This window comes from Danio rerio, chromosome 15 (genome assembly GCF_049306965.1).
Source record: "Danio rerio strain Tuebingen ecotype United States chromosome 15, GRCz12tu, whole genome shotgun sequence".
NCBI classification, from domain to species: Eukaryota; Metazoa; Chordata; class Actinopteri; order Cypriniformes; family Danionidae; genus Danio; species Danio rerio.
Genome location: NC_133190.1, coordinates 27,141,322 through 27,169,118, shown reverse-complemented (window position 1 = coordinate 27,169,118; position 27,797 = coordinate 27,141,322). Strand labels below are relative to the sequence as shown.

Sequence of the window (27,797 nt, the reverse complement as noted above, 5' to 3'; positions counted from 1 at the left end):
TAATAATAAAAACTTAATGTATTGTCTGGAGCCGCAAGGGCTAGTAGCTGTTGAAACTAAATTTTACCCAAGAATAACAAGAGAAATAACATTTAAAAACTGAATTTTAATTTACTTAAAACTATGTGGAATAAAACTGAAAAAATATGAAAATGTGTAACTGAATTGTCATCATTACTTTATAGACCTGTTTTTGATTTGTTTTCTTGCTAAAGCTGCCATTTTGAAATCACATTAATAAAGAAACAGGAATCTGGAAATGTCATTTTATTTATGCTTTTACAAACATATTTACAGTGAACAGTAAAGCAGTTCATCATCCAACAGTTTAATCAAAATCCATGATGAAAAGTTGGTGTGAAGGTGATCTCTAATACGGTTTCGTCCCACTTGGCTTTCTTAGTCAAACCACATTTCACTGGCTGACTTTGGGATAGCCTTAGTGTAATCTTTGCAGCAAGCCTTTAATTAGTCTAATTAGGTATTTGGAGAAAACATTCAATGTATATACACTGACATCTTTCTCCAGAATATAAGGAATTAACTAAATGGGGGTTTGAACTTAGGGATAAATTGCAATATGCTTAATTAACGCTAATAAGCTTATTCAGTTGTTCAACACAGCCGTCCCAATAAATAGAAAACAACAAATCATATTCAAACTCTTTCAGCACGGCCTTTCCCGGTGCAAGGGTTTGAGAGGATCTGTCCATGTTCCCTTCACACTCTTGCATCACGCTACTTAATACGATCAACCCTCATTGCAACTTGCTATGCCTTTTCTTTTTAAGATATGCGGTTGTTTCAAATCCCCCGTGCTGCAGTCAGAGTCTGGAGGACGCTTAGCTAAAAACCATTGTATATTTAAGGAACAGTGATAAGGAAGGTAAAACATGGATCTCCAAGGGAACAGCCTGTAGGGATGCTGAACCAATCCGTGACGGTAGGCTTACTACAAGGGATAGCCAGTAGGGGGAGCTTTGTCATACTTATTGCTTTCTAATGAAAAAGGTGGAATGCGCACGTCAAAGTGTGAGCCATCTGTCCTCTCAAAGCAGAACGTCCCCCTAAAGGAAACAAAACATGACATGCATGCGTCATCTTTGCAACAAAATAACTCAGTGACATTCATTCATTTTCTTTTCGGCTTAGTCCCTTTATCAATCTGGGGTCACCACAGCGGAATGAACCGCCAACTTATCCAGCACATGTTTTACGCAGCGGATGCCCTTCCAGCTGCAACCTATCTCTGGGAAACATCCAAACACACTCATTCACTAGAGACAATTTAGCCTACCCAATTCACCTGTACCGCATGTCTTTGGACTTGAGGGAGCACCGGAGCACCCAGAGGAAACCTACGCGAATACGGAGAGAACATGCAAACTCCACACAGAAACGCCAACTGACCGAGATTAAATGTTTAAAAACCATTTTAAATGTATTTCAGTTCCCCTTACTCCACAAGAATCTTACAAATATTAAAAAGTTTTAACGGGCATAGACACAATATTATTCAGATCTTTCTGATATTGCGTTTTTTAGCTCATGCAATTTACATGTTTAGTAATATAATATTAAAATATTACAAATAAGAAACGCAGTGGCGCAGTAGGTAGCGCTGTCATCTTACAGCCAGAAGGTGGCTGGTTTGAGCCTCGGCTGGGTTAGTTGGCGTTTCTGTGTAGAGTTTCCATGTTCTCCATGTGTTTACGTAGGTTTCCTCCGGGTGCTCCGGTTTCTCCAAGTCCAAAGACATGTGGTATAGGTGTATTAGGTATGCTAAAACTGACCGTAGCATATGTGATTGAATGAGTGTGTATGGATGTTTCCCAGTGATGGGTTGCAGCTGGAAGGGCATCAGCTGCGTAAAACATATGCAGGATAAGTTGGTGGTTCATTCCATTGTTGCAACCCCAGATTAATAAAGAGACTAAGCCGAAAAGAAAATGAATAATATAACTAATAAAACAGTTTTAGCTTGATTATCAATTTGCATGTATTTTATAAAGATTATGAGAATTATGAATCCTTTACCTCAGATTTAGAAAAAAAGGTCAGATGTTTGTACTGATTGTGTAGCTGCTAAGTGCTCTCCCATTAGTTTTTACAAACTTTACATTTATCTTATCTGTCACCTACTTTCTGAAGTGGCCAGTGTGAAGTCAAAGCTCTTAAAATTTATATTATCCTGGCATTTATTTATTGCTAAATCAGCAACTTATGACTATCTCATGGCAAAATAGAGATACATAAGAATATCACATGATAAAAAACAAATCACATGATTAAAAACAAAATTTTACTTGGACAAACATATAAATAGAAATAAATAAATAAAATTCACACAAAAATATATTCAAAGTTAAATATGATTTTTCAGTTAAATTAAAAAATATATATATTTAAAATACTAAATAAGATATTTTTATTTTAAGATTCTTCCTGGTGGTGCATTTTTAAAAATGTCCATTAAAAGTACTCTCCTTATAAATTTTTTGGCTAATGGTATTCAGACTTCCAAATTCCAACAGAATATGTTCCATGGTAAGAGCAGCTTGGCAGTAATTACGTTTACGTGGTGCTTCGTTATTCAGTATATACAAATGAGTCAACCTAGAATGTCCAATTCATATTATACTGGCATAATAGCCTTAGTTAACTGGTACAGTCTGGTGACTAAATTTGAATTAGTGACTGCTAAAAAAAATTAAGCTGAAAAATAGACTAACCATAACAAAACAGCATGATATATACAGTACAAAAAGACATTTCGATAAATGAAAAACACAAAGACAAATTAACAATAATAATAAACAAATGAAAATTCCCTGACTCTTAATTTCTGGAATAGAAATGATATTCCAGAAATCCCATGACCAGTGATAACCCTGTTCAAACAACCCGTAACCCGTAACAAACAATGCAATGATGTTATTCATGGAGACAATCCTTTTATGCAAGGGATCACTTATTTTTCATCAAATGAAAAGCTTGATAATGAAACATTTGTTCTGGTGACTGAAATCACATCCCTGTATTTTGCATTGCATACAATAGTTAACAGCACATTTATGATTTGTAATAAATTAAAGCATTCACAAACCTGTAACTCACCAAATAAAAACATCAATTGAAAGACATATTTTAAAAAACTAGTTTTATTAATGATTATGATTTTTAGTGGTTCAATAAAGTCACTATTAAAGTTAAATATGTTTACTTGGAGTTAACTAACAGCTGTGCAGATTCTCCCATTAAGTTTGTTTTATTGTCCATGCACATTTTACCCTGATTTTGTGTACATGCCACATTTATAAGTGAGAACCCTGGAGAGCAGCAGCTTTCTTTCTCTGCTCTGATAGCTACTAAACTACACAAAAACTTGCTTTTTAGATCTTTTTTTTTTTTTTTACCTTACAACCCACTAACAATAGGCCTGTCAAATTAAGGTGAGTTTGAATGCTAAATTCTTGTTGTTTGTAACATGTAAGAGCTTGTTGTTTCCTAACAAGACAATAGCCCCTTTCACACAGTGATACTGGTAAATATCTGGAAAATTTCCGGAACGACTTTACCGGTATATTCAAAAAAGCGCTGTTCACACAGGCGAGGACGTTACGGAAATTTTCCGGAAAATAGCATTCACACATACATTCCAAAATACCGGTAAATTCTGACATCATTCAACACAAATGAGCTTTAAACGGCTGCGCTTGTATTTGTAAACATTTGACTAAATTACAAACTCTGTGGATGATCAATATTGTGAACAACTTTCGCAGGATCACTTTCGCATGTCGAGATGTTCATAATATGTGCGTGTGCAGGCGCTCACAGGCTGTTTCACAGGCACACGCAAAGCTTGGAAGGTAAACAAACAACGGCTTATCATAAGCATCTCATCGATGATTATTTACACAGTTGGCATTAAGAAGAACATATAAACGTGATCGGACTAACTTCTAGCAGCTAAATGTGTCTGGAAAAATATTCAAAGGCTTTTATTCTCATAAACCACGTGGACGTAAATGCGTCTGACTGTTGTGATTGGCTAAAGCAGACGTCTCACGTCAGCACGTTCTAGACGTGCACGCGCTTATTACGGCAATCTTCCTTCTGCATTCACACAGCGCAGCATTCCGGCAAATTGCCGGTAATGTTACAACTTCTCTTTCCGGAAAATAGCCAGAACGAATTTACCGGTATTTTCAAAAAGGACCTGTTCACACATACAACCTTTCCGTCTGTATGTGTGAAAGGGGCTAATGACTGCAGTTTTTAAAGGGATAGCTTGTTTTAAAAATGTTTTTTGTTTAAATCTCAAAGTGATGGTGCCCACTGATTTCCATTATGTGGATTCTAGAAGTTGGACAAAGGACAATGTTCCTGGTTATAATCTTCCTAATAGTCTACCCAAGATATTCTACTGAGGGTGTGTAAATTAACTGGAAATTTTCATTTTACTGTGAAGACTCTCTTTAAATAAGATGTGTTTTCATCTAAAAGGTCAGAATTAACAAAGGAATGTTCTTTTTTTTTTTGCATCGTATTGTGATTTACATATCATAGCAACACCCTACATCAAAGGCATTGTGCCAAAAACAGAATATTGTGTAGTCTAAACCCCACATTATTCAAAATTAAGCTAATTTCTTCTATTAATGCTTCTATTAAATATTAAGCTAGAATAACGCATATATGTCAACATGTTGATAATCTCACCACATGTGTCCACTGGGTGCTTGAAGTGAAACATGACTGCTGTACTGAAACGCCGGCTGTTCTCTTGACAAAACAGGCTCCTGGTGAGATAATGATGAATTAACATTTAGCAAACAAATCTTATTTCCATAGTCTTGAATTCTAGATTATGCTTTTGCTAATTAATATTTCACCTTGCCAACCACTCCTCTTCCACGGACTGTTTCCAGAGTCCCAGAAAGACTGAAGATCCTCCAATGTCTTTCCCTGAGCTGAACCACCTCATTGCCCAGGTTCTCCAGACGGATGCAATAACGCCACTGCAGAAAACATCAACATATCATCTTCAACAGGTCACCGATGGCCAGCCTATAAATAGCCCTTTTATTTAGTCATTACAAATGCCATAATCAGGTAATTTTGCTTACCCAATACACATGGGAGTTCTGAGCTTCCTGTAGACATACAAAAACAAACATAAATCAAGACCATGTTCATTTTAAAATTAAAGTACAGTAAATAAATATACAGAATGTATGTATTCGATGATGCATTTAATTGATCAAAAACTATAGTACATATTTAAATTAAAACAAAATATTTCTATTTCAAATAATATATTTTGTATTAAATTTTCTATTCATCACATTTTTTTAAAATACATAAAGTAAACAGTATAATTGATAACATTAAAGAGTTCCTATTAATGGTTTTTGATAATGAACTTCCATGCAGTGTAACACAGCACTAAGAGAATGAAAACATCCAGCAGATGATCAGTTTAAAACTGAAAGTCCACTATGTTTAAAACTATTGATTCTTCAACAAAATAGTTGACTTTCTTTAACAGAATATTCGACTCAAGAGTTGAATGAATGAATTGAGCTGGGTTCGGATCTTTTGCTATGAATGCGTTGACGTTGATGCGGTAAATCACCAAATATGTAGTACTGGATCCAGTGTAATATGAACACAACTTTCACTTCAGACACTAGCAGAGAGCGGAGATTACGGGACTGATTATGAGCGAAGGTAACGATTACTAACAGATGGAGATTCGGCTGCGGAGAATAAAGGGTTAAAGTTCATTTTCACAACACCACAGTATAGCCAAAATTAGCGCAGTGTTTGTTCCTGTCATTTTTCAGATTTTTGATACAATAACCTACGCTGCAACGTGGGATTCGCCGGCAGTTTGCTATTAAAGGAAGGAGCAGCAGAGACTATTATGTATGGGGCTTTAACAGTTACTGACAGTCCCTGTCAAAGTCTGACACAGTTCACATGGACCAATTTCTTCTTCCTCCGGATCATAACATGTAAGGGCGCACTCACACTATGTACAGTTGCCTTGAACCGCGCCGAAGCACGCTTGTCCCCCTCTCGTCTTCCCCGGCGGACCGCACTTACATTGCATTCAGGCCTGAGCACGCTTATGTCATTGATGATGGCGTTCAGCACAGTGGAGATTTCTTAAGTTATATCGTTTTAGTGGTTTGGGATGTGGTGACACGCAGTCAAAAATTTCGCCCAACAGATCAGCCACCTTTGACGCTCAGAAACAATCATAAAGTCCTTGTGCAGCAAGAATTATGAGGTTTGCTGAAGGTGCAACTGTCATGCAGTGGGGGGTTTGTGTCTTTAATAATCTACAACAGTTCAGGTTCATTGAACAGTAAGAATGATTAATAAATCCATATGAAACGGTCCCTTAAAAGTCATGTCTCGGTCATGTCTTTGCACTTACACTACAAGTGTACCACGCCTGAGCCCACGTGAACTGTGCTCTGGCACAACATTTCCAACCGGGCCAGGACCAGCCAACTGAACCATGCCTGAGCCTGATTCAGAGCACTCACACTTCTCAAATGATACGCTGGACGGGCCTGAGCACGGTTTGAATAGCATAGTGTGAGTTCGCCCTTACAGTGTTTCCCTTTAGGATTTTTTCCAGCTGTGGCGGCAGACCTTTTACACAAATCAACCAACTACCTATGGCGTTATTTTAATGACAAATGGAGAAATGTCGTGAGCGCAGAATTACAAGTCGAGATCGCATTTATGCAATACGAGCATGCAAATCTTTCAGCTTGCGTGCCAATTTCCTCTGCTTGTGCACAAAACCTCTTGCACACTCCCTCAAATATACGCAGCTCAAGCACAGATCCGTGCAACTTATTTATTATAGATCACTGCTTGTACTCTATCTCTCTGGTTAAACCTCCATGAGGCTATTCACATATTGCGTCCAAAATCACATTGAAAACACGACGCATGCTTCTTCCTTTACCGATTTAAATGCGTTTCTGAACTCGCAATCCTCTGCTGTTTGTCATTGCTATTGCCACGCTGAGTGCAGTCGACTAGTCACAACAGACTGTGTCATCGGTACAATCAGCACAGATTAGCTTTGTGCTAAGGAGGGGTTTGGGAACAAATGAGTAGCTGAACGATTCATATGGGAGTTGTTGGGATAATTGGGTAAAAATAAATGCATATTATAAAACAATAAAAGAGTTTTTGGCCTTGCATGCATATTATAATAGAGGCTTTTTAAAAGGATTTCTGAATGATCATGTGACACTGAAGACTGGAGTAACAGTTACTGAAAACTCAGCACTGCCATCACACGAATGCATTGAATTTTTTTAAATAAACAGAATTTAAAATACATTTCAACAACTGTATTATATACAAATAAATAATACAGTTACATTCATCTGTAAAACCTCACAATATTACAATTTCTACTGTGCTTTTGTACACAATGCAGCCTTGGTGAGCATAAGGGACCTCTTTTATAAATAATCTTACAGGCCACAAACTTTTTTTAAGGTTGTGAACATTTAATCTGCAATCCACTTAAAACTCTATTCTTACTCTCATGCCCATGTAGAAGGGGATGACGGTGACACGGATGTTCTCTGTGGTTTCCCGGTGCACATCTGACAGCTCCAGCCAGGGATGGTTCTTCTCCTGCCAGGCCCGTAAGGTATCTCTCGCAGTAAACGGAGGATCTAAAGAAACAAAATAAATGCAATGAAATTTATTATCAGACTCAGGACTGATATTAATACTAATGAGAAGATGATGACTAGTTACTTCTGGAGGGGTTAAACATTAGGAAACGTTCAAACAGCTCATGCTGGATAGGAACTTGTTCAGTGGAGTTGTAAGGCAGGATGTCTTCGTGACTCACATAATCCAGACCTGAAACACATGCAGGCATACAAATGAAAGAATGAGTGATAAATGGAGCTTTCATAAAAAAAAAAAAAAAATCAGGCCTCTATTTAAAGGGGGGATTTTTATTTAGAGAAATAAACTGACAATTAATTAATTAATTTAAGAAATATTCACAATTATGCCAATGAGTTATCTGCTTTAGTGTTTTAGATTTTTAAAAAATGTTGGAAAAACAGCCACTGATTTCATTTTTTGTTCCTATTATGGATGTCAATGACTGCTTTACCCCCCAACATTGTTCAGAAAATCTTATTTTGTGTTCAACAGAGGAAAAAAAATTATAAAAGTTTAGAAAGCGAGAGAGTTTTGAATCTATTGCCACATCAGCTTCTAGCTATGTTATAGGGGAAAAAAAGATCACATTTACATTTAACAAATTTTATAAATATCACTTTTCTATAATTATAAAAACATTTTAACAATTAAAAGTCATCAACAGCAATAAACAATACATAAAATAAAATAATAATAATAAATATTAATAATACACGAGATAAAAATCTATAACGTTTTTAAAGGTCTGCTTTGGACACCAATAATCAAATTTTCATACAATTAAGACAATACTTTGATTAAGAATTAAGGTCATAATTGAACTAAACAGAAATAGAATAAAGACATGTGGAGATGCCGATTTTAGTTGCATTACAGACATGTAAACAGCTTAAACTACTGTCTTCATGTCGGATTTTCACCACATTTTGCATCAGAATAGTCTAAACACATGCAGCTTTTTGACACTATTTTCTGTACCTACCGAGTCAGTAAAGGACCACAGACACCTGCATCATAAAATATGGAGGTTTTTTTTTTTTACCCAAACAGCGTGCAGTACAATTTGCATTAAAACTACACTCTTCCATCAATTCAAACCCGCATCCAATATCTAATTTGTCAACGGGGGCATGCATAAAATGTTCCTGAATGAAAGTGAAAGTGCCTAACTGCAGTTAAAGATGACAAATTAAAAATGAAACACTCAAAACTATATAAAACTCCAGACAAAATGTAGATAGCGTAGTGTAAAATGGTATCATGAAAGGAACATTTAAAAAAGCAACTCATGTAAACACTTTAATCATATTATTGTCTTATTCAGATTAAGGCAAATAACTCAATTACTGATGTCCATGTAAACAAAGTCAATGAGGAGGAAATGTTAACTGCTGTGTGAACTGTCCCTTTAATTGTGATTTCTGGCTTTAAGTTTGTTGCCAAAATAACTAACCAAAAGCATGTTATTTTTATCTGTCGACTCAAGATAGATCAGTGTTTATAAGTGACAATCAAATCAAATCAGTGCTGATCAATACTACTTCTCCATTCTGCAGAGGGCAGCAACACACATAAAAACACAGAGCTAGATACAAAAATGCAGAAGTGCAACCTAAAGCCAAGGTGCCGACAAAAGTCTGTCTAATGACATGTGACAAATAAAAACCGGTAGATCTGGGTGCAGATGACATGATGAAAACCTACGCACAATGTTCACTTGCAGCTACTACAGACACAGAAATAAGATACCCAACTAGTACTGTATATTCAAACATAACTATTAAGATGACCATTTCTTTTACCTGGAATTGCATACAGTGCTCTACTATCATCATGATTAGCCAGGAACGTAACTGCTTCAGTCTGAGAACGCTGGGACTATTAGTGACAAAGAAAAAATCAAAAAGATAAATTTGTCAAAACAAGTTGACATTGACCTTATTATTGCTTATATCAGCAAGTCAAGTATTCAGGAAGAACTTTATGCAAGTTTAAAAGTTTGTTCAACATTTTTTTTTAAGAAATGAAAACTTACATTCACAAACATTGTATTAAATACATTCCCTGGCCACTTTATTAGGTACACTTTACTAGTAACAGTTTAAACCCCCTTTTGCCTTCAGAACTGCCTTAATCCTTCATGGCGTAGATTCAACAAGGTACTGGTATTATTCCTGAGAGATTTTGGTCCATATTGACATGATAGCATCACACAGTTGCTGCAGATTTGTCGGCTGCACATCCATGAAGCCAATCTCCCGCTCCTCCACATCCCAAAGGTGCTCTATTGGATTAGGCTCTGGTGACTGTGGAGGCCATTTAAGTACAGTGAACTCATTGTCATGTTCAAGAAACCAGTCTGAGATGATTCATGCTTTGTGACATGGCATGTTATCCTGCTGGAAGTAGCCATCAGAAGATGGGTACACTGTGGTCATAAAGGGTTGAACATGGTCAGCAAACAATACTCAGGTAGGCTGTGGCATTGACACAATCCTCAATTGGTTCTAATGGGCCCAAAGTGTACCAAGAAAATATCCCCCACACCATTACACCACCACCCTGACCCATTGATTCAAGACAGGATGTATCCATGCTTTCATGTTATGGCAAATTCTAACCCAACCATCAGAATGTTGCAGAAGAAATTGAGACTCATCAGACCAGACAACGTTTTTCCAATCTTCTATTGTCCAATTTTGGTGAGTATGTGCCAATTGTAGCCTCAGTTTCACTGTTCTTAGCTGACAGGAGTGGCACCTGATGTGGTCTTCTGCTGCTGTAGCCCATACACCTCAAGGTTGGACGTGCTGTGCGTTCAGAAATGCTCTTCTGCATCGGTTGCAACGAGTGGTTATTTGAGTTACTGTCACCTTTCTATCAGTTGGAACCAGTCTGGCCATTCTCCTCTGACTTCTGGCATCAACAAGGCATTTGCGCCCACAGAACTGCCGCTCACTGGATTTTCTCTTTTTTGGACCATTCTCTGTTAACCCTAGAGATGTTTGTGCGTGAAAATCCCAGAAGATCAGCAGTTTCTGAAATACTCAGACCAGCTGTCTGGCACCAACAACCATGCCACGTTTAAAGTGACTTAAATCTCCTTTCTTCCCCATTCTGATGCTCGGTTTAAACTGAAGCAGATCGTCTCAATGCATTGAGTTGCTGCCATGTGATTGGCTGATTAGAAGTATGCATTAACGAGCAGTTGGACAGATGTACCTAATAATGAGGCCGGTGAGTGTATGCTAAAAAATAACAGCCAACGGCTTTCAGCATTCATTTAAATATGTATATTTTTTACCAGCAATCCAGTATATCAAAATCTACATGTAATTAGACTACATATAATTGGAGCAAATGTAATGCTGCTGGTACTTACTATGTGAGGACAGTCTCTGGTGTCTATGAGGACCTGGTAGTATGTGTGCATTTTACCCTTCACCTCTTTGGATCCATGACCTGTAGAGTCTGGCTTACTGAAGAAAAAAAAAGCACAGGACAAACAGGATCAATGAGCTGAAACACAAACCAAAGCATTTAATCATGCATAGGCCTAAAAGACGACCCTCCACTACATACCTGTCGGTGGTAGCAGGACTCACATCGCGATCATAAAGACGAGCGTGCCACGGGAATAACACAATTCCTCTATATCCAAAAACACTGTGCAGGAAGAGCTGCGGAAAATTACAACTGGATGAGTAAAGTTTGTCCACAAAGCCAGATGGAGGCTTGAGATAGAAGTCATTTTAAAAGAATTATGATTTAAGGTTTTGAAGGATATACAGTCTACTATAAGCTATATTGCTAATGTATTTGTGGTGGTGGCAAGGGTGTTGCCAGGGTAAGATTTAGCACACTAATATGGATGGCAATCGAAACAATATCTGACTATGAGACAGACTATGATCTGACATAAGAAGACTATGTCAAGGCAGAAACTATGAATGTGTTTCTTTAGTATGTGAAGAAATACAGTTTAAGACACCAACGTTTATGCAAGTCAATATGGTGTTGGATGCTTACAAACATTTAACATAATATCATTATGATATACATCTAAAATGAAAATGAAGCTTGTATATCTTATATGGTCACATACGGAAATGTAGTCTCATTTAGAGCAGTTTCATTGTCTTGTTAACTGTCATACTGTGTGTGCTGCTGACACAATCAAATTGCACTTTTTTTAAAAGGATGCACTCAAGTGAAAATTCTGGATGCACTTGGCCAAAAACAAAAATCGAAAAATGATTCGGAATTTTATTTAATTTTATAAAGTAATTTAGTACAATTTAACTCAATATTCTAACAAAAAAAAACTCAAACCAATAAAATAACTACATTTTATCAACAGTGACAAAAATCAGACAGAAAAAAATACAGTCGCCCAAAAGTATTAACACACTTTGCATATTTTAGAAATTTTAATATATTTTGAGGAAATATTGAGTGAGACAGCATAAGCTAGTCAACAGTGAGATTCGCTGCTTTTAGTTTGGGTGGCACAGCAACAAACCGGCTTGCGTGAGGCACGCCATTGAAATTACAGGGATTCATGGTGCAGTGCAGTGCTTTTCATGTCTGCTGTTAAAGTCACTTCGCACAGTGACTACAGCGGGACAAATAGTTTTTTTCGGCTCACATTTTCAGGAACATTTCTCAGGAAAAGACTTTAGGACACACCTGCCTTCCATTCATCAATGAAGTGTTTACAAGACAAATTTTTAACTAAAACAGACATATACGTTCTGGCATATCATTTACACAAAAAAACAGCATTATGGGAGCTTGAGAAATGCAACTTTCAGAAACAGGTTTTAAATTAATTTGTTTTTAAACAATGCCAACATAAATGGTGAATGGTAATAAACTGCTATCTGCAACAATATAAAGTTTGGATCCCAAACATCATTTGCATTGAATAATTATTTACCATCATAAAACCTCATACCATAAATCAACACTAATTTGTTCCCTAAATGTGCTAGCCAATTCTGTAGTAATAGACAGTTATAGAACATCACAAAGCAGCAGTGCAAGTCCAGCATGTGCAATACAACTTTTTCCCCCACCGGAATGCCATTGCCATTCCATTAGTAGCTGCTTCTTCTTAAAGTTCCTATTAGTTTTAGCATTAAAGTAAACTTTAAAATCTAAATTTCAGTCTTAGAATAATAAAAATAATACTACAGAGTACTCAAAATGAGTTTTCATAATTAAAAAGACAACTGACCTGTCCTGTTTCATATTTTCCATGCTGCTTCAGGGCTTCAAATACTCCAACAGCTTCCAGTATTTTCCCCTCTGGTCTGTTTCTGTCAGGTAAATACATACATACATACATACAAACATAAATTGAAAATAAATTCTACAACCTAGTCAGCTTTTCAACAAAAGATTGAATGGGTTTTCAACAAGACTGAATAGGCTATTGCACAACATTCAGGAGATTGGGACCAAGACCACATTGAACTTGAAATTTTTGTAGTGCACTAAACTAAACAGACAGAGGTGTGCTGACCACAGAAATAGAACTTGTTTACCGTCTACTGGCTCCGGCCCAGACTGACACTTATGTAATCAAGAATGGCTTTGGGGGGTTTGGAAGAAAAGCTGAGGTTTGTAGGCCTCAATTTTGTATATTGGCATTAATTCAATTATGATGCCTTTGTATAATTCTACTCAAAACCCGTGTGATCAGCACATTTAAATTTCAGAAACTTAGCAAAAAACAACTTCACTGTTTAGTGTTCAGCCACAGTCACTGAGACAATATGGCAGTTGTGCTGCAAGCATGTGAAGCCTTCAAACTACAGGAACAGCTTACATTACACAAATGACAACTGACATTTCATTACTATTCAACACGAATGCATCTGACAGATATATTATGAAGACATTTACGGTGGAAATAGATAGCTGAAAGTACAGCTCTGCGCAGTTATGTAACAGGAGGACATGCTAGGACGTTCGCTTTAATAGTTCTTACCGAGATGACATGAACCTCGTCTGTTGAAAACTGGACGAGCCGCAAGATGAACACAGCGACTGGGGTCTTTTCGGATCTAACCCGCTGTTGAAGTCTATCGCACTTAATATTCTGTGAGTGCATTTGTGCTGGTTATATTTACTTGCAGTGGACAATAAGCCCCGACGTATTGCACACGCTGCCATCTTCCTTCAGCTATCGGCACATGAACACACGGGTGCAGTCAGTATCATTTGTTTTCAAAACCCAAAATCATATTCTAAACCCACACAATTCAGAAAGATTGAAAAACTAAAGTTTGAAATTACACTTAAATGAGTTTTGACCCTTTTATTGCAATATTGAAGTGTACAAAGTCGCACACAATTTCCCATAACGCACCGCGACCGGAAGTTGTCGGCATAAGTTACAACACAAAGGTCATAGCAACATTTATTTGTGATATATCAGAATGATTACGATATAGGGAGGAATAAAACTTATGATATTCAATTAATGATTTTATTGTAGAAATTTCATTTACATAAATGAAGTGTTCGGGTGGTAAGCCAATTTTTAACAGTAACATTATAAGTTAGCATGTGAATAAAAACGAATTTATAATAAGAAAAGAAAGGAAAGAAAGAAAGAAAGAAAGAAAGAAAGAAATATCGTTATTAAGATGAGAGTTTGTGGTGATTTATAACACGTTACCTTTGTGGATACATATCTAGGCATGTCAATAATTAAAAAAAACAAATATACATATGATTCTACATTGCTGTAAAACGGTAAATAAACTCCCTGACAGTGGGTGGCGGTATGCGCACAGCTTGTCTGTTCTGCAACCATCCAATAAACACTGAAGTAAAACAAGAAATCAGCTGACAGGCAGGACTGAAAATACACAACATTCTCAATTCAAGATAAACGGTTACACTTAAACAGAGATAACACTCAACATCAACTGTGACGTTAAGTTGATTTAAGCTTCAGTGTTTAGCCTTTTTATAAGTTAATCGGGGAACTTTCTTTTCGTCTTGGTGTCCCCACAACTCGCAAATATAAAAATACATGCACATTAACGTGTGCGGAACTTAAACAGGCGTTTTTATTTTCATCATGGCTTCTTCGTTTAAAATCGGAGAAAGATTTAAGGAGAGGTTGAGAGATTTACTGGAAAGCAAATCTGCCATATCGGAGGAGCTGAAAGAGGAGTTGAAGACTTTCAAAGATCAGTCCATCATACCCTTCAAGACTGTGAGGAAACTACACAAGCTTCTTCAGGACAATGGTAAGAAACTAAAATTTCATTGACAAATCCAAAATTTTAAGCACTTTAAGCAAAAACGAACTTCGTTGAGTATGATGTGTTTGTAGGACACCCAGTGCATCTTCACGAGCTGTTTGAAGACAGCACCCTTCATCTTCCAGAAGTCATCACACCTCCAAGAGTAAGTGTGGATTTTGCAATTCTTCTTCTTCTTCTTGTTTTAACTAGGATTTTGCAATGATATACACTAACTTTAATATAGGCCCATTACGAACGTCACATGTAGCATCAACCATGGCAAGCCATTTAGACATTTAACCTACAAAAAGTACTAGTATCTATTTTCATGCTTCTAGTGCTTGTTCTTTACATATGAGAACTTCGTTACATGTGGGTTTTTATACATTAAGTGTTATTGGTATTAAATGAATACTAGAATATTTAAGTTATTTATTAGATACTAACTTACTGTTTCACATATTCTATACTAGACACCAGTATTTTTTGTAATTAATTCTGCTAAACAATTCGTATCTTACTGGTTGTTACTTTTTAAACTCATATTCTGTCATGACTAGTCAAAAACGGCCGCTGTACAGTTCAATTAAAAGTTATTAGTGAATATTTGAAATAAGTAATAGCATATAATAAGTGTGTACTAGTACTTGCTGAATTGAGTTACTAATGAATAAGTACTAAAGTCTAATGAATAAATACTTGTATTTAATAAATAAAGATTTGGCATCTATGTACGTTGTAAAAGAGTATCTAGTAATGATTAAGTACTAGTATTTAATGTGTAAAAATTTTGTTTTAAAAGTTCCTAGTTCCCAATGAACTTCCTGAACATAAAAATTAGTAACATACTAGTCTAAAATGAAGAGTAGATATCTCAATGACAGATCTCCATAGAGGTCAATGGCGGAAATGTGAAATTAATTATTAATAATTATTAATAAGTAGTAGTATATAATGATTTAGTATTAATATACATTAATCGGTGCTACACTGTAAACAAATTATGACAAAAAGTCATGACAACAACTATTTTGTTACCTTTTTAAACTAATTTTAATCAGATTTCAACAAATATTTTAGTTATACCAAGTTGAACACTTTAATGTACAATTCATGCTATTAATAATCCATTAACTAAGACGTTCAGCTCAATAAACTACCAATTAGCTGTTTATTAATAGTCATTAAGGTAATAGTTAGGTTTAGGTATTGGGTAGGATTAGGGATGTCTAACAAGATCATACTTTATATTTGCTAATAAACAGTTAATATTTTAATAATAAGCAGGTAATAAGCCAGTAGTAAATGGTGTGAATTGACACTTAAACTAAAGTGTTCCCCAAAATTGTTTTAGTCAGTTTACTGATGTAAGTTTTGATTCAGATCAGTTGATTCAACTAAAAATCGGCAGCAAGATTTTTTTTTTTACAGTGTAATATCTCATAAAGAATATTAGTAATGTACATTTTATAAAGATACTAGTAACTTAAAGTGATAGAAATGAAAATTGCCATCATTTACTAACAGTTTGAGTTTCTTCTGGTGAATATAAAAATTGATTTTTTAAGAGAGTTGTAAGCTTTGACTTCAATAGTATTTGTTATTCCTACAATGAAAGTCAATGGTTACAGGTTTTCAGCTTTCCTCAAAGTATCTTCCTTTCTGTTCAATAGAAGAAAGGAACTCCTATAGATGTTTAAACAATAAAAGGAGAGTAAATAATGACTACATTTAAAATTTTGGCACTACTTTGTGAAAAGTAACCATTACTGGACAAAAAATTGGAAATAATCATTTATTGGACATATAATCCTAATCCTACCAAATGCCAAAACCTAACTATTACCTTAATAACTGTTAATAAGCAGCTAAAGCATGTTTAAAACATCTAGCTTGTTTGTGCATTACCCCAAGTTGTGATTAAAAAGATATTTATTTCAATCCAATAGAACCCTCAGCTGGTGGCCCGTCTCGAAAAAATTAAAGCAAAACTGGCCAATGAAGAATATAAGAGAATAACACGGAACGTAAATCCACAGGTGAGCATTCGTCTACAGCCAAATATATCCTTAACATTTTTCATTCTGTCAGTAGATTTCTTAATATGCTGTTTTACTCAACAGGAAATGAATCAACATGGAACTTTAGCAGACTTTGGAAGACAAGGTCAGGATGTTCCCCTTTCTTTGCTTATTAGTAATCTGTTTCCTCTGTGTTGTTGTTCATCTTACTTGTCATTTGTGGTTTGCAGTACGCTCCGTGAAGGCTGTTGTTGTTACTGTATTCAACTTCCTGGTAACTGTAATTGCAGCATTTGCCTGTTCATATCTGGGCAGCCAGTATATCTTCACTGAGACGACAGCAGTAAGTTCACATTTAAATCACTGCATAGTCAAGAAGTGTTTTAAATACCTATTCTAAAATACGCATAATGTCTCTGTATTGTTTTTTTTTATTTCAGAGAGTAATAGCTGCCGTTATTGCAGCATCTGTTGTCGGCCTTGCTGAGCTCTATGTTCTGGTCCGGACTATGGAAGGAGATCTTGGAGAGCCCTAATAGTGACTAATATTATTAAATATTTCCAGTTTTTGTTGTTGTTAACTTGTTTCACCATACAACTGTTTTAGTTTCTTGTTTTCTTCCGAATCAAAACCCTGCAGCTTAACAAATCAATCTTGATCTAAAAATTTTATCTAAAAGATCACATTTATTAGTAAAATAAATTACACACACACACACACCAGACTATACATTATTCATATGACTGTCTAGTTTTTCCACAATTCTAGTGTTTGTATTTATTTTTTATTCCTTCATGGACATTATTTCTTTAAAGCGACATGATTGTAAATGATTTGTGCTTGGATGTTTATTGTGACTGACTCCCTAGAAGTAGTGTGGGAAAATGTGATTAATAAAATAATAAAAGAATGCTTAAGTCAACAGCATTTAAAAGAAAAAAGGGAACATTTATTAAATCACACACCCTGGCAATGCTCACTTTGATAGTCCAGCTTTGTTGAACCAGGTTTACAGCATTTGCTGTTAAAATGCAGATCCAGTGCTTAATGTATATTGTGTACTGTACGTTCTGCACATGCAGCTGTGTAGTTGAGCTTTTGCAAAGTCTCAAACCAGTAAAAAAGACAACCAGAAACGTGCAACACAAAATGGCTTATAAAGCCATGCTCATGCCACTGAAAATTATAGAACAAAAGGCAAAACAGTTATAAAAAAAACTAAAACAAATGTGCCTATCTGAGAACAAAAGATATATTGTAACTTATTTCCTGTACATATCTATTTCTATCATTCATTAGTAACTATGCAATTCAATAACAGTCTTTATCTTTATAAAATGTCTCCACAATCCACTGAGTTGAAGATGTTAATTAAACCCCAAAATGGAAGTTCTGCTATCATTTACTCGCCTTTAAAATAAGACGTCTTCTGACTTAGAAATACAAGAGCATGAAGAAATCTGAGTGACTTCTGTCCCTCCATTGAAAGTCTATTCATTCAGCATTTTTATACTCGTCATTCATAAATAGATTGACAAAAAACTTTTAATCAACAAACCTGTTTGTTGTGCAAGATAATGTTTGAGGGGAAAAACAACAAAATTAACAAAGAAATGCCGCCCAAATTTAAAATAAAGTTGTATAAAGCCCCTGGACAAATAAACGACACTATTTGCATTTTCGCATTTGAAAACATGATGATATGAATCCCACCATTACATTCTAATATGTGCACATTGCATTACAAACCAATCACATACGTTTCCGTGCAGATTATGAATGCAGTAGCCAATTAGAAGAGGCAATTAGTGAGCGCCGAGAAAACCTTGAGTTTGGTGAGTGCGCGTGGTCACTGACTGAATTTTGCGCGCCTGTGTTTCTCATCATAAACGAACAGAAATAAAGTAAGTAGAAAATTGAACTTAACTTTTAAGTTTTTTTTTTTTTTGGATAACGTGTATTACTAATGTAATTGACCGACGCGTTTTTTAAAAGAAAAGGCGTGAAAACTCCTGAAAAAGCGTGCTGACGAGATGAGCATGCTGACTAAGTAACGTAGGTCTACTATATTTTACTGTGCCTATTCGTGGATATTAATGATAATTATAAATACAACGTATTAAGAGCAACTTTATTGTTATCGCACTTTTAGGCTACTAGTTCCTTTGAAATTGATTAATTTGATGGTAATTATATTTTTTTGTTTACTGTTATTCTGATTTATGTAGGCTAATGGGCTACAGTATATGCACAGCTAGTGTTTTTTCAGCCAACTGTAAACCTCCAGTGAAAGGTTAATGTGACTATTTTAAATTTTATAAGGTTCCTACACCATCGATATCATAATATAATTAAAATACAATCAGTTAAATAAACTTAAGCATCCATTTAGTTGTTCAAGCATAACACAAGACGATATACCAGGGGTGGCGAACCCGCGGCTCGCGAGCCGCTTGCGGCTCTTTTACTGCTCTTGTGCGGCTCAACCTCTCGCGCGATTTAACATACATTAGTGTTCACCCACACAGCATGGGCCGTGGTATTCTCTTCCGATTTACATCGCGCTTTTACCGAGATGCAGTTTGGCGTGCTGCAAAGGATGCTGACTTTCTGACAAAAAATCGTTTGAAAATCACGGAGGACTTGTCACCAGCTGATCGAGCAAGAAGATTGAAGCTGTGGCCAATAATTGAAAAAGCTCGAAAAGAGAACAAGCGAGCGTTCTTCGTGGGCGGACGCGCTTTTGTGGATGGTACAGAGATTTTTCCTCCTACATAAAATCTAAAGTTTGGACTTGATATGATCCATCATCATTGCCTTTTGGCGGTGCTATAGTATGGACTGCAGCATAAAACATTTTTTTTTCTCTTTTTCTCCACCTCGAAGATACCTGATTTTCTCATACTTCAAAAGTTCAGTTCAAACTAATTATAAAGGGATTGTTGTCCTCATCCCTTCCGATTTAGGGTTTGACCATTTGGTTTTCCATTATAGTGATATTCTCACTTTGTAGTAATTTTTAGGTCTTGTTCCTGTTTCCAGTGTTTTTTCTTATCCTTCCTGTTTCTTTTTATGTCCTTGTCTATTGTCTCTTTAAATTGTAGAGGGCTACGCAACATTCTTAAGCGAAAAGCAGTTTTTTTATTTCTTAAACGTTTTAAAACAGATTTTTGCTTTCTTCAAGAATCTCATTCAACCGTACAAGAAGTTAATTTATGGAGATCACAATGGGGGTCAGAAATTTGGGTGTCCCATGGAAATGAACATTCTGCCGGAGTTTGTATTTTAAAAAATAATTTTAGTGGAAACATTTTGGCTAGTGATTGTGATATTAATGGTCATTTCATTTTACTAGCTTTACAGTTTGCTAACCTAACATATGTTATTGCCAATATTTATGGTTATAATTCTCCAAAAGATAATAAGTTTTTTTTTAGTAAATTAGAAACTCAATTATCTAAAATGTTAACTAAATATCCAAACTCTTATTTAATTATTGGTGGTGACTTTAATGTTGTGTTTAATAACACATTAGATAGATGGCCCCCCCATCCCACCTGTATTAATAATGATTATTTATTTTCTTTTGTACAAAAGTTTTCTGTTGTTGATGTGTGGCGAGAAACTCATCCTTTACAAAAAGTTTTCACTTGGAACAATAACTCACTTTCTAATCAATCCCGTCTTGACTATTGGTTAACTTCGGCTGAATTATCAAACATAAAAACGGATATTATTCCCTCTTTATTTTCTGATCATAAAGCCATTATTATCTATGTACCAATATCCTCTACTCCCCCACATAAAAGATCCTCATACTGGAAACTTAATAATTCAATTTTAAAACACAATGAAGTTCAAACTAAAATTGATTATTTAATTTCTTCTTATTGGGATAAAGCTAATAGAGAAAATTTATTTTGTAGCAATTGGGAACTTCTTAAATTTGAAATTGGTAAATACTGTAGAAATTATTGTAGTCTATTAGCAAAAACTCGAAAAAAAAATGAAGATCAAATTATGGCTAGAATATCTGTATTATCACATAAAAATATAGAGGATCTTACCGACACAGAGAGATCTGAATTTATAGATCAGAAACATCTTTTAGAAGATATATATAAACAAAAAGCTGAAGGTGCCTTCATAAGGTCTCGTCGAAAATGGCTAGAAGAGGGTGAGCAGAACTCTGCATATTTTTTTAGGCTAGAAAGGCAGCGAGTTAAATATTCTATTCAAAAACTACGTATTGACGGGAATATATCTGAGGACCTCAAAACAATTGCAGAATTTTGTGCCAGATTTTATAAAGATTTATACTCTTCTAAATTTTGTCAGGCATCCGCCACACATTTTTTTGATTCGTTATCCAACATAAATAAAATCAGTTCTGAAGAGAGTCTTCTGTGTGATGCACCTATTAGTCTTACTGAAATTGCTGAGACAATTGATCATCTTAAATATAATAAATCCCCTGGAACTGATGGGTTGTCTGCAGAAATTTATAAATTATTTAAAAAAAAACTGACTCCTTTTTTACACAAAATGTTTTTAGAAAGTATTGAGAATTTAATGCTCCCTCCTACTTTATGTCAGGGTCTAATAACTCTAATACCCAAGTTCAATAGAGACCCCCTTTTAATAGAAAACTGGCGTCCAATCTCCTTATTGAACACTGACTATAAAATTATTGCCCTAGTCTTAGCAAAAAGATTAAAATCTATTCTAAATAGTATAATAGATGAGTGCCAATCAGGTTTTATACCCCAGAGACATATATCTAATAATATCCGCTTGATTTTAGATTTATTGGATTATTCAGATCTTATTTCTACTGACAGTTTTATTCTTTTTTTGGATTATTATAAAGCATTTGATTGCCTAGAACATGATTTTATATTACAGGCCCTGCATAAACTTGGTTTTGGTAGTTTTTTCTGTAATTGTATTAAAATGTTTTATAATAATGGAAATAGTTCTATTCGGCTTTATAATGGCACTTCTCCCAGATTTGATTTAAAGCGTGGTGTAAGACAAGGATGCCCCATTTCCCCATATCTGTTCTTAATTGCTACACAATTTTTAAGTTTACATATTAAAGAAAGTCCTCTTAAAGGAATTTCTGTCGCTGGAACAGAATTAATAATCAGCCAGTTAGCTGATGATACTGCGTTGTTTTTAAAAGATGTCTCTCAGATCCCAATTGCTTTAAAGTCTCTTCAGTTTTTTACTAATGCTTCTGGCCTTCAGCTTAATATTGATAAGTGTGAGTTGCTTCCGATTAAAAAATGTGTTGCCACCTCTATTTATAATATTCCTGTCAAAGAGAATGTAAAATATTTAGGAATTAGAATAATAAAAGACATAAAACTAAGATGTAAGGAAAACTTTGACCCTATATTAGAAAAAACTAAAAAAAAATTTAATGTTTGGTTACTAAGAGATTTATCTTTAAAAGGTAGGACTTTACTTACAAAAGCTGAAGGCATCTCTAGGTTATCCTATGCGGCTCATTCTTTATTTGTAGATAAACCGACCTGTAAATTGATTGATGTAATGCTGTTTAAATTTCTTTGGAAGAATAAAACGCACTATGTTAGAAAATCAGTTATTTTAAATTCCTATAATAAGGGCGGCTTAAACTTCATAGATTTTGATTCTCTTAATAATACCTTAAAAATAAATTGGCTTAAACGCTTTCTCCACAATCAATCTTCTATTTGGAATGTAATTCCTAATTATATTTTTTCTCAATTAGGAGGCATTGACTTTTTATTAATGTGTAATTTCTCAATTACTAAACTGCCTATCAAACTTTCCAATTTTCATCAGCAAATGCTTCAGGCTTGGAAACTTATTTATAAGCACAATTTCTCGCCACACAATTTTTTAATTTGGAACAATTGTAATATTTTATATAAGAGGAAATCTATATTCTTTAATAATTGGTTCAGTAACGGTGTGATATTAGTAAAGCAGTTATTTGACAGTAATGGTAACTTATTTACTTACTCTGATTTTACTGCAAGATATAGTCTTGACATATGCAAAAAAGAATTTAATATAGTTTGTAAGGCCATCTCCTCTGAAATCTGTATGCTTTTTAGAAATAATAATAATAATTCATTGATTTCTGCTTGTTCCCTTAGTCCTGATTCTACTGTTGTTGGTTCTATTTGTTTTTCCACTAAAAAATCCAATCATAAAATCAGATCTTTATTTTTAGACCTTATCATCTCAAATCCTTCTTCTATTTCTTATTGGAACAACCTATTTGATGATATTAATTGGTCGTATGTCTGGTCGCTCCCCCAGAAATTTTTTTTAACGAATAAAATTAAAGAAATATCTTTTAAAATTATTCACAGATTTTATCCCGTTAAACAATTTTTACAAAAATTCAAAAATGACATTGACATCTCTTGCACTTTCTGTGAAACCTCTTCTGAATCTGTTGCTCACTTGTTTTGGGAGTGTCCCACTGTTAAATCTTTTTGGTCTGATGTTAACTCTTTAATTGTCCAAAAGGTTTGTGGTGATTTTTCTTTAAGCTATCGTCATGTTATTTTGGGGCTTTATATTAAAGGAAAAGAATTCCTTAATGCAACTTTTTGCATAAACCTCATTTTATTTATTGGAAAGTTTTTTATACACAAATGCAAATATACTCATGGTAAGCCTAATTTTTTATTTTTTAAACGAGAACTAGCTCTTTATTTAAAAAACATCACAGACTCTCACAATAAGAAAGCTATTAAAACTTCTAAAATATGTGCTTTATTTAAAATTTTGCAATAATTTATTTTATCTTTATGTGCCCTTAATTTTTTATTTTTTTCTTTGTCTTTTCTCTCTCTTGTTCCCTTTAATTTCTTTTACATTTATTATATTTGTTCTAAATTTGTTACAATCCACTTTTTTAAAAAGTAATATCTCTATTGATTGTATTATACTTCTTTCAGTCTTGTACTTGTATTTGTTGTAATGTATTGTTATTATTGCAATAAAAAAAAAAAAAAAAAAAAAAAAAAAAAAAAAAAAAGATTTAACATACATTAACCAATTGACTAACGCCCCATTCACACGGGGCTTCTGCGTCTCTTTCTGCTTTTGTGCGGCTCAACCTCTTGCGCGATTTAACATATAATAACCAATTGACTAATGCCCCATTCACACGGGGCTTCACGTTGCTCGCTGCAGAAGCTGGGAGTAGCTCAACTTTTCAAGCGCTTACGGACGCGTTAGCCAATCAGATCGCTGTATGCAAATACACCTGCTAGAAAGTGGCCTATTGCTGACTGAATTTTATTTTCTGACGCTTCCATTCAGACACGCCTTCAGTCAAGGGTTGGCACTGAAGCCCCATTTGATTGGGGCGCAACACGAGTGACGTGCAGTTCGTTAATATCAATCGTCATGGCAGAGTCAGGAAAGCGTACAGCTAAGCGTAAATACGAAGATGAGGGCAGAACATTTTTATCTGAATGGGATTTTACACTGAAACTAGTGAAATCAAAGCATCGCTCTGTTCTTACTGACACACATGTGAAAGAGTTACTACGAGTAGCCACAACTGAATACGAGCCAGACCTGAAAAAGATTGTGGAAACCAAGGAATGTCAGGTGTCCCACTGAGTCAAGTAAAATGAGGTAGGCTAATTTAAATCCATGAAAACTATTGCGTTATATAATTAGGTGTATAAGTTATTGTGACAGATATACTGTTGTTTGCACATCTGTTGTGTGGCTCTTTGCAGTGATAAAGTTTTTTTTTTGGCTCATCATGCCAAACAGGTTCGCCACCCCTGCGATATACCGTGTAAACTTTTATCAGTGGCAGCAGGCTAGCGCAGAAATTCAATTGAAAATACTGGCATCAAATAAAATTTCAGATTTTAAAGAGATGGCATGGAAAAAATGGAATTTAATGCAGTGCTTTTTGTCCGGTCTGAGACCCACTTTATATTGTATATCTATCAGGCTGTGAAGATCACTTATTTTTAAAGAAAGCAGATCTTAAACATGGCGATTTTGTAATGGAAAGACAGTTCACCAGGAGCCATTAGGCTGGCTTTCTGAAAATTAAAAATCTGTGTGCATATACCCCATTGGTTGTTTTAGTAACGATAACAATAATTAATCAATAAGGCAATTTTAGCAATGAATGAAACAATAATAGAAAGTGTCCTTATGAAGGTTAAAATGCCCTGGAAATCAATTCCAGGGGGCAAATATTGCCCCTTAATAGAAAAATAAATTTCTGACCCTGGCCAGAACAAACATCACGTGACATGCAAGAATGAACCTCATTGGTTGTCTTGTGTTGAGCAAGCGTTTTTTGAGCTTCCATGACCACATCTGAACCCTGTCAACGTTGACCTCTGTTTACTGCAATATGTAAATAAAATCTTAAGAGGAAATGTAAGAATTTGGGGTAAATCAGTTTTCATTAAAGGGACAGAAATCTGTCAGATAAATGAAAGTCTCACAATTCTGAAAAAAAAACATGAGCATAAGTAAATAATCACAGAACTTCTGTAGTGAACCAGCCCTTTAACTTCATGCTATTTATTAATAAACCAGGGCTCACAATTTCTATAAAGAGCGTGCCACACACAAAGACTGCATAAATAGTCGATGACCTTTTCTTGACTAAAATGCAACGGCAGAAGCGTCTGTCTGGCATGGGACATATTCCAACCCAAACCTTTAGTAACTACAGTTCAGTTTTGTCCAGCAGAGGGTAGTGCAGAGGCTGAGACCTCACTCGAACTTGCGTAAGTGGTTATATAGTGACTGGACGTAAGTAAAGACACACATGGGGTCTGGCTTTCTGCCCATCACCATCATGTCCTCCACTTCAATCAGCCTATCACAGCCAGCTTTCTTCCTGGAAATACAGAGAGAAACAGATTTAATAGGGCTGGACTTGTGCGGCTGTTTCTGGTCATCCTGCATATCTGTTGACTATTAATACGAGCAGTGTAATACATATGTTCAGATGACGTCGACAGGGCAGTTTTTGGTCTGTTGGAATATTTCAGGATGTGGGAATTGGAACACAGGGATGATGTCATGCTCCAGGCTGTCAGGTCGGAGTAGCCGAGTAGGGAAAGGGGAGGTTTTTTTTGAGCTCCGCAGGGATTTGCTGGCATGCTTTACTGGTTTAAAGTGCAGGTTACGGACACTCTAGACTCAGACACATCGGAAACTAAGTAACTTTATCTCATGTGCCGTGCTGTGAGGTGATGTGCAGCACAACTGCGGATGATTTGTGTCAACTTTTATTTTAGATTCATTCTGTTCTGCTCGTTGGGTCGGGTCATGTTGAGTTTGCTTCTCAACTGTCCGGTCTGCTCCTATTAAAAGGCTTTTAATACTTTATTAGCGCTTTTAAATGAAAATGAATCTGCTGTCGGTATGTTGGTATGTCATTCTAAACTTGTATGTTGATTTGTTTTTTCCATTAAATGTAAAAGGAGATTTTTGAAGCATCTTTTCTAAGCAGTTTTCATACACAAATGTTGTAGGACATTACTTTTGTTGCCTTTTGACAAGCTTTATGTTTTTTTGAGTACATGGTTTCTCAGTATTGGGTTGCAGTAGGGCATCCGATGCATAAAACATACGCTGGAATAGTTGGTGGTTCATTTCGTTATGGTGACCCCTGATAAATAAGAGACTAAGCCGAAGGAAAATGAATGAATGAGTACATGGTACAAGTCAGTCAATAACAAAAAATATGTAATGTTGTCAGACATGTTTATATTAACTTTTAGAAAACCAAATAGTAGTTTTATTTGTGAGAAGTCTGAAAAAAAAGGTGGAATAACCAAAATCTTAACTACTAACTAATTAAACTTTTTTATGAATTGTATATGCAAAAGTTAAATGCTCTAAATTATATTTTTGCTTGGAATTTGCAAGGAAGGTTACAGGATATTATTATATATTTTATTATAAAAATATTAAACAATTTAATCATACACACATAAATATTATTTTTAAACAAATAATTTATTATTCATTCATTTTCCTTCAGCTTAGTCTCTTTATTCATCAGGGGTCGCCACAGCGGAATGAACCGCCAACTTATCCAACAGATGTTTTACACAGCAGATGCCCTTCCAGTACCAGGAAACACCCACACACTTTAACATTCACACACATACACTCAGGGGCATTTTTAGTGATTTAGGGGCCCTAAGCAATTCTCAGCCCACAAGTTTGTACTTTAATTTATTCTTAATTGATTGATTTATTTATTATAGTAAACTTAAATTTTTTTAGACCCTCGTCATACAAAATATGTTAGAAAATGATGCTATATATAATTTATAGGAATCATTTATACTTCTAGGTATTTATTTGGGGGCTCTTAGATTAGATTAAGGCTCTTAATTCAGCCCCAAGAAAAACACTACGGGCAATTTTATTCATTCATTTTCTTTTCAGCTTAATTCCTTTATTAATCAGGGGACGCCACAGCGGAATGAAATGCCAACGTATCCAGCATATGTTTTACGCAGCAGATGCCCAGCTGCAACTCATCACTGGGAAACACCCATACCCTCTTGTATTCACACACACTAATACACTAAAGCCAATAGAGTTTACTCAATTCACCTATAGCGCATGTCTTTGGACTGTGGGGGAAACCGGAGCACCAGGCAGAAACCCACACCAACATGGGCAAACTCCACACAGAAATGGCAACTGGTCCAGCCGGGACTTCAACCTGAGACCTTCTTGCTGTGACAGGTGACAGTGCTAACCACTGAGCCA

The 27,797-nt window shown here is 35.3% G+C and overlaps 4 protein-coding genes across 6 annotated transcripts in view; 1 reads left to right on the top strand and 3 right to left on the bottom strand.

Moving 5' to 3' along the window:
* si:ch211-108p6.4 overlaps positions 1 to 27,797 on the bottom strand; it is a 133,218-nt gene that overhangs the window by 11,816 nt on the left and 93,605 nt on the right. The window lies entirely within an intron of this gene.
* Positions 253 to 14,130, bottom strand: poldip2 (polymerase (DNA-directed), delta interacting protein 2). 2 transcript variants are annotated; one of them, XM_005157562.6, is made up of 12 exons: positions 14,029 to 14,130; positions 13,721 to 13,915; positions 12,965 to 13,046; positions 11,308 to 11,405; positions 11,108 to 11,204; positions 9,528 to 9,603; positions 7,807 to 7,914; positions 7,585 to 7,721; positions 5,133 to 5,159; positions 4,899 to 5,024; positions 4,726 to 4,805; positions 253 to 1,067 (listed from the first exon to the last, which is right to left on the bottom strand). In XM_005157562.6, the coding sequence occupies exons 2-12, from the start codon at positions 13,903 to 13,905 to the stop codon at positions 953 to 955; spliced, it is 1,131 nt and encodes a 376-aa protein (XP_005157619.1). In that variant the 5' UTR covers positions 13,906 to 13,915; positions 14,029 to 14,130; the 3' UTR covers positions 253 to 952.
* Positions 14,564 to 18,343, top strand: vma12 (vacuolar ATPase assembly factor VMA12). Of its 2 annotated transcripts, none has more exons than XM_073922593.1 (6): positions 14,564 to 14,993; positions 15,080 to 15,153; positions 16,940 to 17,029; positions 17,114 to 17,156; positions 17,302 to 17,354; positions 17,452 to 18,343. In XM_073922593.1, the coding sequence occupies exons 1-6, from the start codon at positions 14,822 to 14,824 to the stop codon at positions 17,545 to 17,547; spliced, it is 528 nt and encodes a 175-aa protein (XP_073778694.1). In that variant the 5' UTR covers positions 14,564 to 14,821; the 3' UTR covers positions 17,548 to 18,343.
* smtnl (smoothelin, like) overlaps positions 25,565 to 27,797 on the bottom strand; it is a 28,636-nt gene continuing 26,403 nt past the window's right edge. Inside the window, 1 exon segment of the mRNA NM_212805.2 lies at positions 25,565 to 25,902. Within this exon segment, the coding sequence (NP_997970.1) occupies positions 25,776 to 25,902 (127 nt within the window). The 3' untranslated portion in view covers positions 25,565 to 25,775.

Bases quoted from the DNA above. Each gene is read 5' to 3' on its own strand.
- vma12 (XM_073922593.1), top strand. From the start codon at position 14,822: ATGGCTTCTTCGTTTAAAATCGGAGAAAGATTTAAGGAGAGGTTGAGA. The intron at 15,154-16,939 runs GTAAGTGTGGAT...TCAATCCAATAG, and splicing joins AAGTCATCACACCTCCAAGA to AACCCTCAGCTGGTGGCCCG. The intron at 17,030-17,113 runs GTGAGCATTCGT...TTTACTCAACAG, and splicing joins CACGGAACGTAAATCCACAG to GAAATGAATCAACATGGAAC.
- poldip2 (XM_005157562.6), bottom strand. From the start codon at position 13,905: ATGGCAGCGTGTGCAATACGTCGGGGCTTATTGTCCACTGCAAGTAAA. The intron at 13,047-13,720 runs GTAAGAACTATT...TTTACCTGACAG, and splicing joins ACGAGGTTCATGTCATCTCG to AAACAGACCAGAGGGGAAAA. The intron at 1,068-4,725 runs GTGAGATTATCA...TGTTTCCTTTAG, and splicing joins GCACCCAGTGGACACATGTG to GGGGACGTTCTGCTTTGAGA.